Source organism: Phocoena phocoena, chromosome 3, assembly GCF_963924675.1.
Source record: "Phocoena phocoena chromosome 3, mPhoPho1.1, whole genome shotgun sequence".
NCBI classification, from domain to species: Eukaryota; Metazoa; Chordata; class Mammalia; order Artiodactyla; family Phocoenidae; genus Phocoena; species Phocoena phocoena.
Genome location: NC_089221.1, coordinates 109,725,360 through 109,740,431, shown reverse-complemented (window position 1 = coordinate 109,740,431; position 15,072 = coordinate 109,725,360). Strand labels below are relative to the sequence as shown.

Sequence of the window (15,072 nt, the reverse complement as noted above, 5' to 3'; positions counted from 1 at the left end):
ATGGTATTTAGAATCCATGGTCTGGGCTCCAGGTGTGGTAAGTGTTATATAGCCCTTTATTGCCATTTTGCAGAATATATTTACACCTTCCCGGATGATAAAACCAATGGAATGGAGTTCTGTGTTTAATGTATGAGCTTGTTAACTTGGAGATATTGTTGAAAATCTTTAAAATAGCTTTAATTGTCTGCTGAACATAATTTAACCTTTGTTTTGTAATTTTATAATACACATTTGTTACCATGTGATAGTGTCCATGCTACACATTTAATAGGTATTATTTTATTTTATGTTTAAAAGGAAGCAGTTTGTCATTCCTATTGTACAAAAAATAAATGTTAAGCAAATTATCCAATGTTACATGGTTAGTAACTGATAGAGGCAGAATTTGAAACCACAGCTGTCTCCACAGTCCAAGTTTTTAACCACACTGTTAGGCTGAAGGCAGCCTAACGGTAATTTGGGGAAGATTCTTCAGCATAAGTTTTGATTATACAACTACAGCTGCAGAATGTGTATATCTTGGGATTGAATCTGTACTAACCATAGAGATCCATCCTGAGAGTTTTTTAATTGTTAGAATTGCTGGGATAACGAGTAAAATATCTTGGTTAATGAGTGTTTTAGATACTTGATGTTGTATTGAAAGTTATATGTGATGACTTAAGCCTATCATAGGTAAGAAATAAACTAGTTTTAGACTTTGAGAAACAAAAAATTCAGAATTGCTCTAAGCATTCCACTTTGAGTTTTCCAAGTTTTGGTTGGTTTTATAAGCATGTGTAGAGCAGCAGTCAGCCGAATTGAGAGATGGAGTTGCTGAGAGAAGCGTACTGCTTGGTACAGTGTTGACGAAGGGGTTAGAAATCCCAAAGTGCTTAATTAGAAGTGTATACTTAGCAGAATTATTAATTCCTCATACATACAGAGCTACAAATATGAATTGAATATTTCATTTAACAGTGAAATTGAAAAGTCATAGAATATGCCTACAGTGAATGCATTAGGTATGGATCACTTGAAGGGCAGTTTGTAGGATGGCAGTGGCCTCCCCCACCTCAGCTTACCTTCACTCATGTAACTGACTGGCTGAGAGGGTATGGCTGATATGTTTTAGGAAGCGCTGAGTCATCACCGCTTCCTCACCTTCTTTTTGCCCAAGTAGAACTTATTATTTTTATTCTCTAATCCTGAGTTGGTATTTGATCTTCTAATACCCCTGGATAATTTCTGCAGTATTTTGTAGTTACAGAACCAGTGGCTGATCTAGGTGTTACTGATCTGGAATGTCATAAATTCTGAGTTTTTTCATCTTCCTCATGATTTCCCTCTGTCACGTTGAGTAGAGCAGCTTTCAAGTGCACACTAAATAATTAACGTCACTTTGAATATAGCATTTAAATTTTTTATTACCAAGAAATATCTGCAAGACTTCCAGTCTGCCTCTGTCAGGGTTGTTTGTTTGTTTGTTCTGGCTTTCTATAATAGCTTTTATTGATCTTGGACATACCAAAAGCCTAACAGATAGTGCAGTACCTTTAGCCTGTCTCAGAGATAATTGGTACAGAAACCACAAGAAACCCGTTTCTTTTTTTTTTTTTTTTCCAGGCAGGAATTAACACTTTTTTTTTTTTAACATCTTTACTGGAGTATAATTGCTTTACAATGGTGTGTTACTTTCTGCTGTATAACAGAGTGAATTAGCTATATGTATACATATATCCCCATATCCCCTCCCTCTTGCGTCTCCCTCCCACCCTCCCTATCCCACCCCTCTAGGTGGTCACAAAGCACCGAGCTGATCTCCCTGTGCTCTGTGGCTGCTTCCCACTAGCTATCTGTTTCACATTTGGTAGTGTATATATATCCATGCCACACTCTCATTTCGTCCCAGCTTACCCTTCCCCCTCCCCGTGTCCTCAAGTCCATTGTCTACGTCTGTGTCTTTATTCCTGTCCTGCCCATAGGTTCTTCAGAACCATTTTTTTTTTTAAGATTCCATATATATGTGTTAGCATACGGTATTTGTTTTTCTCTTTCTGACTTACTTCACTCTGTATGACAGTCTCTAGGTCCATCCACCTCACTACAAATAACTCAATTTCGAAGAAACCCCTTTCTAAGACCAGCATTATACAGTCAACAACTATCAATACTTGCTGTCCTGCATAAGCCAAAACCATAACCACTCACATCATATGAGAGAATCAGTTTGCTACTACAACCATCCTTTGTTCTGGGAGATTATTTTCTGTCCTTTCATAAATGCTTAACATCTTGTGACCCTAAAACCAGGTGCACTGGAGGGACCAGGATTTACTAGACATCTCAGTGCTTGCGTTCCTCCTCATTAATAGGTTATCAGCCAGATAACCCGAGTGGCATAGATCCTACCAATAAGCCACTTGTTCTAAACTTTCTGTGCATCAGAACCACCTGTAGGGCTCATTAAACCACATTACTCCCAGAGATTCTGATTCACTAGGTCTGGGATGGAATCTGAGAATTTGCATTTTTTGCCGAGTTCCCAAGTGATGCTGATGGTGCTACTGTAAAGGTCTTTCAGGGTTGTTACTTACATGTAGCGGAACCCAATTCTGGTCAATTTAAAGAAAATGAATTTATTAAAAGGATAGTGGGTAGCTACAGAATTGTTGGGAGTGCTGGAGAAATAGACTTGGGGCTAGACAACTATGATCCATACTCTTTATCACATATTTGGTAAAGATACTACTGCTGCTAGCACTGAACACAGTGGATACCACAGCTTGCACTGCTGAACATCTATACTGTACACTGCATGTGTTCACAGACCCTTCAACCACTAGCTGCCAAAGTGGATTCTGGATAGTTCTTGCTTCTCGGTATCACTAGATTAACAGTTTATGATGAGTATATGTGATTGGTAGTGCTTGGGTCATTTGCCTGTGCCATAGTTTTATGGAAGGTTGGAAAAGTGAAAATCTGATATACTCAGTTTCCACCAAAACTCATAAGTTGAGGTATTTGCTAAAGAGGTGTTTATTCATGGCTTGACTTCTTTGTTACATATTTTGACCATATGCAGTAGGAGTTGACAGAGTATTGCCTGGGAACCAAATTAGCCTACCAACTATTTTGTAAATAAAGGTTTATTGGAATGTGCCCGCACCCATTCATTTACATTTTTTTTTTTTTTTGGTTGTTTTCGTGCTACAAAGGCAAAGTGGACTAGTACTTGTGACAAAAACCATATGACCCAGAAAACCTAGAATATTTATTATCTGACCCTTTATAGAAAAAGTTTGCCAACCCCGGATAGGAGTAATCCTAATACTTCTATTCAGATCCATGCAGTCACCATTTATAGATGCTGTTGGAGAACTGCGTGTAAAATGGCCAAATTGTCAAAGATTGGAGACAAAGGGCAAACTTTTAGATAATTTGAAGGACTTTTAGAATCTAAAGTTCATCAACTTGGTCAGACTTTCTTCAGGCAGAGAACTGGAGAACCACGTGTATATTTCAAAACTTGTAAATTATGTTCTCACTTAGACTTTAAAATTGAAAAGTGAATTCCTAATTCTTTGTCAGCTATTCATGGCATCATCAGTGATGTACCAGAGATGTCCTCTGACTTGAAAACAGAGGAAATGATATGACATAATTCAGTTGAGGATCTTAGGAAATTCTGGTACTCCTGGACTCTAGCCTACCCTCATTGGGCAGGTCAAGTTATGGATTTCTAATTCTGTTTGTCAAGACGTAACCTTTCCAGTTTTCAGACCTTGTTTGCCACTAAAACAAAATTGTCTTGATGTTAGAAAATAACAAGCACATTTCCATGGGATAGGCATTTTGTGGGTGTCTGACCAGGTTATGATGACTCTTAATTCAAAGGGTGGGGCCCCAGCAGCTGTGTTTGTAGTATATGACTACACCTACCAACCACTGTTTTGGAAGTTCTAGCTCATGCATTAAAGCTGGGGGGGGGGGGGAAAGTATGTACATACATAGATTGGGGAGGAAATACTAGTGTTCTTGTTCACAGGAGATGTTACTGTATATGTAGAAAATCCAAAAGAATCTACAAACTGTGAAATTTATTAAGGTTTATAGTATACATCTTAAACTTATCACAATCAACCTTCAAGTGATATTATACTATTTCTTATATAAGAACCTTACAATACTATACTTGCATTTTTACCTCCTGGCCTTTGTGCTGTTGTGATGCATTTTACTTGTACACATAAATAAACCTCATAATTCATTGTTGTCGTTGCTGTTTCTTTAAATAGTCAATTGTCTTTTAAATAATTAGAAAAAAGATTTATATTTACCCATGTAGTTACCATTTTCCAGTTTTTCTTCATTCCTTTGTGTAGCTCCAGATTTCCATCTTGTATGGTGTTCTTTTATGAATGACTTTTAACATTTTTTATAGAGCAGGTGTGCTGGTGATTGACTGACTCAACCTTTGTATATATGAAAAATATTTTGCCTTCCTCTTTGAAGGGTATTTTTCTGGGAATAGTATTCTAGATTGATAGTTTTTTTCTTTTGTGACTTTAAAGGTGTTACTACAGTGTTGTCTGGATTGCGTTGTTTCTGACTATTCTGTATTCTAATGATCTCGCTGTGTCATTTATCTTCTTTAGCTGCTTTTATAATTTTATCATTTTTTAAGCAATTTGATTATGATCTTTGCTGTTGTTTATTTCATATTTCTTCTGCTTGGGTTTTGTTGAGCTTCATGGATGTGCAAGTTTATAGTTTTTATCAAATATGGAAGATTTTCCACCATTCTCCAAATTGTTTTTTTTGTTCTTTGTCTTCTTCACAGTGACTCCAGTTATACTTCTGTTAGGCCTGCTTAAAGTTGATGCCTGTCCTACTGTTCACATTTTTGTGCTCTGTTGATATTTTTTCCATATTTTCTCCCTGTGTTTTATTTATTTATATTTTTAATTGAAGTATAGTTGATTTACAATATTATGCAGTGTTAGATCATACATACAACATAGCAATTCAGTATTTTTGTAGATTATACTCCATTTAAAGTTATTATAAAATATTGGCTGTATTCCCTGTGCTGTACATTACATCTTTGTATCTTATTTATTTTATGTTTAGTAGTTTGTACCTTTTAATCTCCTACCCCTATCTTGCCTCTCTCCCCACTGGTAACAAGTAGTTTGTTCTCTATATCCATGAGTCTGTTTCTGTTTTGTTATATGTATTCATTCGTTTTACTTTTTAGATTCCACATGAAAGTGATAACATGCAGTATTTGTCTTTCTCTGTCTGATTTATTTCACTAAGCATAATACTCTCCAGGTCCATCCATGTTATTACAAATGGCAAAATTTCATTCCTTTTCGTGGCTGAGCAGTATTCCATTGTGTGTATATATGTGTGTGTGTGTGTGAGCGCACACATACGTACGCATATTACGTCTTCTTTATCTGTTCATCTGTTGATGGACACTTAGTTGCTTCTGTATCTTGGCTGTTGTAAATAATGCTGCTGTGAACATTGGGTGCGTGTACCTCTTTGAATTAGTGTTTTAATTTTCTTCAGATGTATGCCTAGAAGTGGAATTGCTGGATCTTAACGGTAGTTCTATTTTTAGTTTTTGAAGGAACCTCCATACTGTTTTCCGTAGTGGCTGCACCAATTTATATTCCCTTTCCTTACTAGGGTTCCCTTTTCCCCACATCTTTGCCAGAATTCGTTACTTGTGATCTTTCTGCTGATAGCTGTTCTGACAGGAGTGAGGTGGTATATAATTATGGTTTTGTCTTGCATTTCTCTGATGATTAGTGATGTTGATCATCTTTTCATATGCCGCTTGGCCATCTGTATATCTTCTTTGGAAAAATGTCTTTCATGTCTTTTTCTTGTGCCCATTTTCTCATTGGGTTGTTTCTTTGATACTGAATTATATGAGCTGTTTATATATTTTGGATATTAACACCTTGTTGGTCATATCATTTGTAGATATTTTCTCTCATTCAGCAGTCAATTGTCTTTTTGTTTTGTTGATGGTTTCCTTTGCTGTGCAAAAGCTCTTATGTCTAATTAGGTCCCATTTGTTTATTTTTGCTTATGTTTCTGTTGCCTTAGGATACAAAAAAAAATATTGCTGTGATTTATGTCAGAGTGTTCTGCCTATGTTCTCTTCTAGGAGTTTATGGTTTCAGATATTACAGTTAGGTCTTTAATCCATTTTGAGTTTATTTTTGTATATGGTGTGAGGAAATGTCCTAATCTCATTCTTTTACATGTAGCTGTCCAGTTTTCCCAGCATGACTTACTGAAGAGATTGTCTTTTCCCCATTGAATATTCTTGCCCCCTTTAACTTAGATTAATTGACCATAGGTATGTGGGTTTATTTTGGGGCTCTCTATTCCATTTCATTGATCTATGTGTCCTTTTTTTGAGCCAGTATCATCCTGTTTTGATTCCTGTTACTTTATAGTATAGTCTGAAGTGAGGGAGCATGATACCTCAAGCTTTGTTCTTTTTTCTCAAGGTTGCTTTGGCTATTCAGGTTCTTTTGTGGTTCCATATAAGTTTTAGGATTATTTGTTCTAGTTCTGTGAAAAATGTCATGGGTATTTTGATAGGGATTGTATTAAATCTGTAGATTGCTTTGGGCAGCATGGACTTTTTTTTTTTTTTTTTGTGGTATGCGGGCCTCTCACTGTTGTGGCCTCTCCCGTTGCAGAGCACAGGCTACGGACGTGCAGGCTCAGCGGCCATGGCTCACGGGCCTAGCCGCTGTGTGGCACGTGGGATCTTCCCGGACCAGGGCACGAACCCATGTCCTCTGCGTCGGCAGGCGGACTCTCAACCACTGCGCCACCAGGGAAGCCCAGTATGGACATTTTAACAATATTTATTCTTCCAGTCCATGAGCACAGGATATCTTTCCATTTCTTTGTATCATCTTCAGTTTCCTTTATCAGTGTTTTGTAGTTTTCAGCGTATGGGTCTTTCACCTCCTTGGTCAAGTTTATTCCTAGATATTTTATTCTTTTCATGAAGTTTCAAATGCAGTTGTTTTCTTGCTTTCTCTTTCTGATAGTTCATCATTATGAGTGTATAGAAAAGCCACATATTTCTGTATATTAATCTTATATTCTGCAACTTTTTTGAATTCATTTATTCTAATAGTTTTTTTGGTGGAAATTTTATAGAGTTTTCTATATAAAATATGACATCATCTGCAGATAGTGACAGTTTTTCTTCTCTTCCAATTTAGATGCCTTTTATGTCTTCTTTTCTTGTCTGATTGCTGTGACTAGGACTTCCAATACTATGTTAAATACAAGTGGCAGGAATCAGCATCCTTGTCCCAAGTTTCAAGGGTTCGAGAGCAGAAGTCGTGAACGTTAGATCTGAGCTGGTTCCATTTTCTCTAAGTGTGTGCTCCCCCCCAGCAACCTCGGCATTTTCACCCCAGAGGGTAGCAGTGCTGGGCCATGAGAGGCCAGAGTGGGCAGTCGATGTGGGTCAAGGTGCACACTGGGGCAGTCCCAGCACACTGGAATTCCAGACTGCTTCTGACCTGCTGTCCCCACGAATGCCAGTAATGGTTGCCCTCACCCCATTCAGATGCAGTGCTGGGTCTGGGCTGGCTCTGTCTGCCACAGCTGTCTACTCTACTTGGCTATGGCAGCCTTCACCCTAGTGGGGAGCTGTGCCATGGAGCAAGAGGGGCTGAAGCAGCCCTCTGCGTGAGCCAGGGTGCACGTTTGGGCAGATGCAGGAAGCCAGCTAAAGTACCTGGCATTTTCAATTGCTTTCTCCACCCTTTTTTAAGAGAAACCAAGCACGTGGGTGCTCTTCACTAGCAACGTCTAGATTTCTCACAGCCCCTGCTAGTCCCACTGGTCTTCAAGTCAGCCAGGAAGAGGACTTATCTTTCTGGTGTTGGACCCCAGGGCTGGGTTTCCTAATATGTGGTTCACACCCCTCACTGTTTGGGGAGGGTCTCTGAGCCCATGCAGTCCCCCTCCTCTGCTGTATCCCCTCCTAGGGGCACAGGTCCTCACCTGATTGCTTCTCCTCTTTTCTTACCTGATTTCATGTGGATCTTTCATTACAGCCTTGGTTGTATAAGAGCCTTTCTGCCAGTCTCCAGTTTGTTTTCAGTGAGAGTTGCCCCACATGTACAATAGATGTATTTTTGATGTGTTCATTGGGGGAGGTGAGCTCTGAATCCTCCTACTCCACCATCTTGATCTCCTTTCCCCATGTATTTTATTTTTTATTTCTATTTTTGTGTCTTTAAGTTTTTAAATCTTTTCTTCTACAGTGTCTTAATGTGTCACTTATCCCATCCAGTGTATTTTACATTTCAGTGTTGTTTTCATCTCTGGAATTTTTTTTTAGTGTCCCTTCTTATATAGTTAATCTTTTCTATATTTTCTTGAACATATGGAATATAGTTTCAGTAAGTTTTTAAATATCTTTTTGTATTAATTCTGTTATCTGGTAATTACTGAGTTGGTTTTGATTTTTTCTCTCCTCCTTATGGGTCATTTTTCCTGTTTCTTTTCATGCCTGGTGATTTTTAATGGAGTACCAGAGATTGTGAATTTTACTTTTTTATGTGCTGGGTATATTTTATTTCCTGTAAATATTCTTCTGGGACGCAGGTAATTTGGAAATCATATGACCCTTTATGGCTCTTTTTTGAGCTATGCTACGTAGCACCAGAGTAGCATTTAGTGCAGTGTTAATTTTGCCCAGTACTGAATCCAAAGGCTTTTGAGTACTCTACTAAATGCGTTCTGAATTATGAGATTTTTCCACTCTCCCTGGTGGGAATAGTAACTCTTCTGGTCCCTGTGTGAGTTTTGGGTATTGTTCCCTTTAATCCAAGAAGTTTAAACCTCAGAACTGTTGATGTTTTGGCCCAGAGAATCCTTTATTCTGGGGCCTCGTCTTGGGCATCATAGGATATTTAGCAGCATCTCTGGCTTATAGTCACGTGATGCTAGTAGTGCCCCGCCTTCCCCTCTGAAAATTATGACAACCCCAAATGTCTCCAGATATCACTATGTCACCCAGGGGGCAAAATCAGTCTTGATTGAGGACCACTACTCTAATCCTTTCAGATGGTTCTTTCCCTGAGTTCAGGTATTTCTTCATGTACATGGAAAGATCAGTACTCAACCTAGACTCAAGTAAGACCGTCTGTAGGTTTTCAGAACATTCTTTCTTTCTGTGTAGTATGTGCTCTCTCTGTCTGACTCTGCAAACTTGAGCTACCTTCTACTCTGCAGGTGGCCAGCTACTACTTCTCAAGATACAACCAGGTAGTAAGGTATGATAATTATATGAACCACCTCATTCGTTTCCCCTCTCTCAAATGCCACTGTCTTTTTTTTCGTAATGTCTTATCTCTTGAAAAATGTTTCATTTATTTATTATGATTTTTAGTTGTTTTAGATGGAAGGTAAGTCCAATCTGTCTTATTCCATCTTGAATGAAAGCTGAAGTCTCAAAAGTTGTCTTTTACTTTTGAAGGGATGTTTTGTAATACTTCTGACACTACACCCCCGAAAACATGGAAGTGGCAGGTCTTTGAGCCCTCATAGAGTTAATATCTCACTTCCAGGAGTTCAAGTGTGTTACCCAAGACTCCAGGGTACCAGCCACTCCTTGCTCATTCTCTTGTTCATTCTGTTCAGTCATCAAAATACATATGTAATGTCTTAGGTGGTCTAGATGGCTTCAGGTTATATTATGGTAGAGACTGAGAAAGTTGCAATAGCCCTTAGGCAAAACTGTAAGTTAATATTGTCCTGCACAACTGCCAACTGTTTCTTGTACTTTTTACTTTAGTAACTGGAATGGAAAAGAATACATTCACCAAATCAATACCTGAAGCTTAATTAATCATTCCTTCAGCAATATTATGTCTGGGACTTGCAGCTGTGCCCAGAGCTAAAATTTGGTTAAGTCTATGACAGTCTATAGTCATTTTTTAGGATCCGTCTGATTTTTGCAGATGATGCATGAGAAGGACTGTCACCCCTGCATACTTTTAAGCCTTTACTGGCGGCCCTAGTCTTTGCTTCTTTGCCTCTTTGGAAAAGCAATATTGTCTTTTATTTACTATCTTGTTCTGGGGAATGGGGCAGTTTCAGAGGTTTCCACTTGACTTTTTCCACTGTGACAGCTTTTACCACATAGGTTCCTTTGTGGGAGTTATTCTAACTGCCAGATAAATAAATTCTAGTTATAAACTTGGGGAGTGGAGAGAGACAAGACTATTAGGTGGGTCTGCAGGCTCAGTGAGCTCACTATGAGCCAGACTTTTTCCAGGACTCTGTTTCTGACCTCAACTCAGAAAGTTTTGGCTAGGAGGTTGTTTCTTTTGCCCCACAGAACCTCGACTTGGATCATTCTCTTAGTTCTATTCAGCTGGTAGCTGGTCTGGTCTAAGAAGGAATCACATATCCGGTTCCTTGGTGCTGTTTCGTGTGGCCTTTCTCTTTCAATGAGGCTATTTTGGGCTTCCTCACAACATTGGTGCTCTCAGGGTATTTGAATCTTAGAAGTTACACGACCTCACTTCTGGCACATTCTTTGGGTCAGAACAAATCACAGGACCAACCCAGATCCATGCGGAGGGCACCTAGATTCCTACTTTTGATGAGGGAGTGACAAGGTCTCATTGCAAAGGAGCATATGGGATAAGACATATCATTGTAGCCCTCTTTGGAAGTACAGTTTATCATATCACTGCTCCATCTGCTGTCTTGTAGAATTTTATAGACCTTTTTTAGGTCTATAGACTCATTTGCCGTGGTTTCTTCTTTTAATCTATTCATCTCCTTTTTTAATATATATATGTGTACTTAAAAATCTTTTTCCCTCTTAGTTTGGTAAGGATTTAGCAGAGATGTGTGTGGTCATTGAATCCATCATGGTTAACTGGCAGTTGTAAGCTTTGGAATCAGAGATTATTGCTTTTTTTCTTAGAGCTTCCTTGTTGTCTTAGCATATTGGGGAAAAAGGTTGTCTTATGTGTCTTTTCTTTTTTTCTCTCTGTCATTTGATAATTCTCTTGTTATATATCAAAGAGAGTAGTGTTTGGGAGCAGTCTGCCCTGGTATAAAGGCATTACTCCTTGTAAGAGAATAAGGAGGTAAATTTTACATAGAGAATTTAAGCTTCTTTATAATCACCGTGCATCAGCGTTCTGTGGTAAAATACTCTTTTCTGTCAGGAATGTTCCTTGCTTCCACACTTTCCTTTTGCTATGCCATTGCTCTTAGCTGAGGTTATACTATACTACTATACTTTATTAACCTGGGTTTATTAATATCTAATTATCTGAATGAGGGCTAGAGAAATGTTCCCCAGTTCTTTCGGAGAGTGAACAATAGCATTGTTCCATTGGACGTCAGTTTTGTTTAGTGGTAGATTAATACCACCTTGAGTCTGTTTGAAAAGAGTTTTTTTTTAGAAAATCATATTTTAAGAGGAATATTGACAAACAGAATCATCTCCAGAGGAGATCAGTTAGGGTGCTTAAAGATCTGGAACCTGCAAATATTTAGACTTTGTTATTTGGAGGAAAAAAAAAAAAGAGACTTAAAAGAAGACAAGATAACTGTTTTCAAATATTTGGAGGTCACTAAAGAGGAAAGATTGCATCTGTTTAGAAATGAAATAGACTTTTATATGAAATAATGAGTTTTTTGGCATTGTTTGAGTAGAGGTTGTCAGCCATGCTGAGGAGGGGTTCCTGTGTGAGTTGAGGGAACTCTTCTAAACCTTTTCAGATCTATTGTAATTCAGAGAATTTGTGACTCTTCTGTAGTTAACAGTTGTGTCATAAATGGTTGTTTGCTTAAAATCAGAATTGTGGGATATCATTATATTTTTAAAAGTATATTTGAAAATTAATCTAAAGTCTTTTCTGTTCTACAGGACTTAAATACTATTTATTCTTATCTTCATGGAATGGAAATATTATCAAATCTCAGGGAACATCAGCTTAGGTAAGTGTGATGCTGTGTTTAAGAGCATGTGCTCAGGAGTTATTCAAATGAGTTTGGATAGATAATTGCAGGGACCAAATCATTTAGGGGCTTTTTATAGGATATGCAAAGAAATTGGCCTTTCTCATTCCAGTTTTCCTTAGCCCTGGGACTTTGAGCAAGTCTTAACATCTAAGCTGTAGTTTTGTCTTCCATAAAATAGGGATAAAAAGATTACCTTTGTTGCAGCATTTCGAGGATTAAATGAGAATATTTAAAGCAAAGTGCAGTGCTCAGTTTGTGCTAGCTAGTGAAAACAGCACTTTCTCTTTGTAGTTTGTACTGATATTTATTGTATCAAATGCTTGAGATGGGCATGGTATGATGTAGTGTTATATTAAAGTGGAAGGAGCAAGACTCTTGATTTGGCATAAGCTCCTATGGACAGTACCCATAAACTTTCCAAACCTCATTTTTCTATTCTGTAAAATGAGTTTTCTCTCCTGCTACCTTGTCTCATTGTGATTATATTTGTAAAGATACTTTTGAGTGCTGTAAGCACTATTATAACTTTGCATAGTATTTTAATTAAACTGTGTTTTTCTTCCATGACCAGCTTACTTATCACTTTTTCTGGCTATTCTTTAAGTTTCTGGCTATGGACCAGATTCTAAATATAATTGTTTGGAATTTATTATTTTCTGTTTTCTGTGTAACATAATTTAGATATTAGTATATGCCAAGTAAGTGTATCAAGAAGAAAGAAAACCCTAGGGCATTAGTAGTAAAGTATTTTTAAATACAAGCAAATTTATATTTATTCAACAGATTTGTGTGTGTGTGATCATATTTTTAAACTCCAGTGAAAAATTTAGTGATAGATCTGATAATTTTCTGTTGTAATTATAACAATTTTTGAGACAATTCAAATAAAATAATTTAAAAAATTTTTACTTTTTAAAAAATATGTTAGATTAATGTCTGCAAGAGCACGCTATGAGAGATACAGTGGCAATCAAGTTCTTTTTTGGTAAGTATTTCCATAATTAGCTTAAATTAATGTTTAAAATTTAGATTGTTAGCATTGAAATTCATTTGATTCTGGAACAGTTTCTGTAGAGGAGATTGAAGTATATTCCTAAACTGTGAAATATAATGTACATAGGGCTCACAGAAGGTGTACAGTGCAATGAAGTTTAATAAATATATACACCTGTGTAACTACTGTGCAGCGAATATGTAGAACATATCAGCTCTTCAGAAGGCTCTAGTCAACTGTCTTGGAAAGGTAATCTAGTTCTGATGTCTGTCACCTTAGATTAGTTTTGTCTCTGTAAATTTCATATAGATAAAAATCTGTTGGTCAGGCTTTTTATACTTCACAAATGTTGCAGATTCTTCCATGTTTTTGCATTCATTCTTTTTCAGTGCTTTACAGTATACAGTTATGTGAAAATAACATAATTTGTTTATCCTTCCCACTATTAATAAATATTTGGGTTGTTTCCAGTTTTTCCCTATCATGAATAGTAAGTTTCTCTGAATATTTTATTCATGTGTTTTTGTACCTCTATTTACTCATTCTTCTTGGGAATATTCTTAGGAATAAAAGCATTGGAAATGCACATGCTCAAATTTAAGAGATTCTTTTTTTTAAATAAATTTATTTATTTTATTTATTTAGTTTTGGCTGTGTTGGGTCTTTGTTGCTGAGTGCAGGCCCTCTCTAGTTGCAGCAAGCAGGGGCTACTCTTTGTTGCGGTGTGTGGGTTTCTCGTTGCGGTGGCCTCTCTTGTTGCGGAGCACGGGCTCTAGACACGCATGTTTCAGTAGTTGTGGCTCATGGTCTCTAGAGCTCAGGCCCAGTAGCTGTGACACATGGGCTTAGTTGCTCCGCAGCACGTGGGATCTTGCTGGACCAGGGGTCGAACCCGCGTCGCCTTCATTGGCAGGTGGACTTTCAACCACTGTGCCACTAGGGGAGTCCCGGGAGCTTGTAACATTAGAATCTAAAATATGCATTCCATTTTATCTCGTGATTTTGTTTTTTGTTTTCCTGCTTACTAATGATGATGAATGATTTTCATGTTTTTATAGGCTACTTGGATAGCTCTTTTATGATCTCCTGATTCAAGTTTTTGACCATGTTTTAGTTGGGCTATCTTATTTCTGTTGATTTGTAGAAAATTTTTATGAATTCTGTATCTGAGTTCTTTGTTGGGTACATAAGTTGTGAATATCTTCTCCCACTGTGTGGCTTGCTTTTTTTACTCTATTAATGGCATCTTTTGAAGAGAAGAAATTTCTTACTTTCTCAGTTTTTCCACTTGTGATTAGTGCTTCTCATGTCCTATTTAAAAAAACAAGATCTTTCCCTTCCTCAAGATTATGAAGATATTCTTCTCTGTTTTTCTTCCAAAAATTTTGGCAACAGTGATCTCTTTCATTATATGTATGCAGCTGGTATAGAGAAATGGTATTAACTTCAGTGTTTCATTGCACACTGCGTTTGTCATTATTTCTAAGTATTTACTGGATTCATATGGATTTTAATAGCTTTATTTGTTCATTTGTTGATTCATTCACTTACTATTAAATGTTTGTCTGCTATACATTATGCTTAGCCTGGTGTAGAGTGGTGGGAAGAAACGGGATTTGTCCTTATGAGTTTATTGTATAGTGGGGGAGAGAAAGTTAATTAAAATAGCTACACATATTTAAGTGCTATCAAGGAAAAGTACAGATTTATAGATAAGTGGAACAGAATTGAGAACCCAGAAATAAACCCTTATATTTATAAACAGTTTCTATGTGTTTTTTTTTTAATGGCCTTGTAGCTGTGTAGCTAAGATGTGCACACAATGTGGGTATAACACAACTGAGTATTAAAAAGGAACCACCAGTGAACAGTTTATTTTTGATGAAGGTACTAAAGCATTTCAATTGGGAAAGCATAGTTTTTTCAACAAATGGTGCTGGGGTGATTGAGTGTTTATATGCAAAAACTTAATTTAGATTCTTATCTTACACCACACACAAAAATTAATGAGATATTCACTTTACACCCATTAGAATAGCTACAGT

At 37.2% G+C, this 15,072-nt stretch overlaps 1 protein-coding gene across 5 annotated transcripts in view; it reads left to right on the top strand.

The window, feature by feature from the left end:
* RAPGEF6 (Rap guanine nucleotide exchange factor 6) overlaps positions 1-15,072 on the top strand; it is a 221,943-nt gene that overhangs the window by 13,901 nt on the left and 192,970 nt on the right. For all 5 annotated transcript variants that reach the window (XM_065873547.1, XM_065873549.1, XM_065873546.1 and 2 more), the window contains exons 2-3: positions 11,939-12,009; positions 12,962-13,018. In XM_065873547.1, the coding sequence (XP_065729619.1) occupies positions 11,939-12,009; positions 12,962-13,018 (128 nt within the window). The remainder of the gene's footprint in view (positions 1-11,938; positions 12,010-12,961; positions 13,019-15,072) is intronic.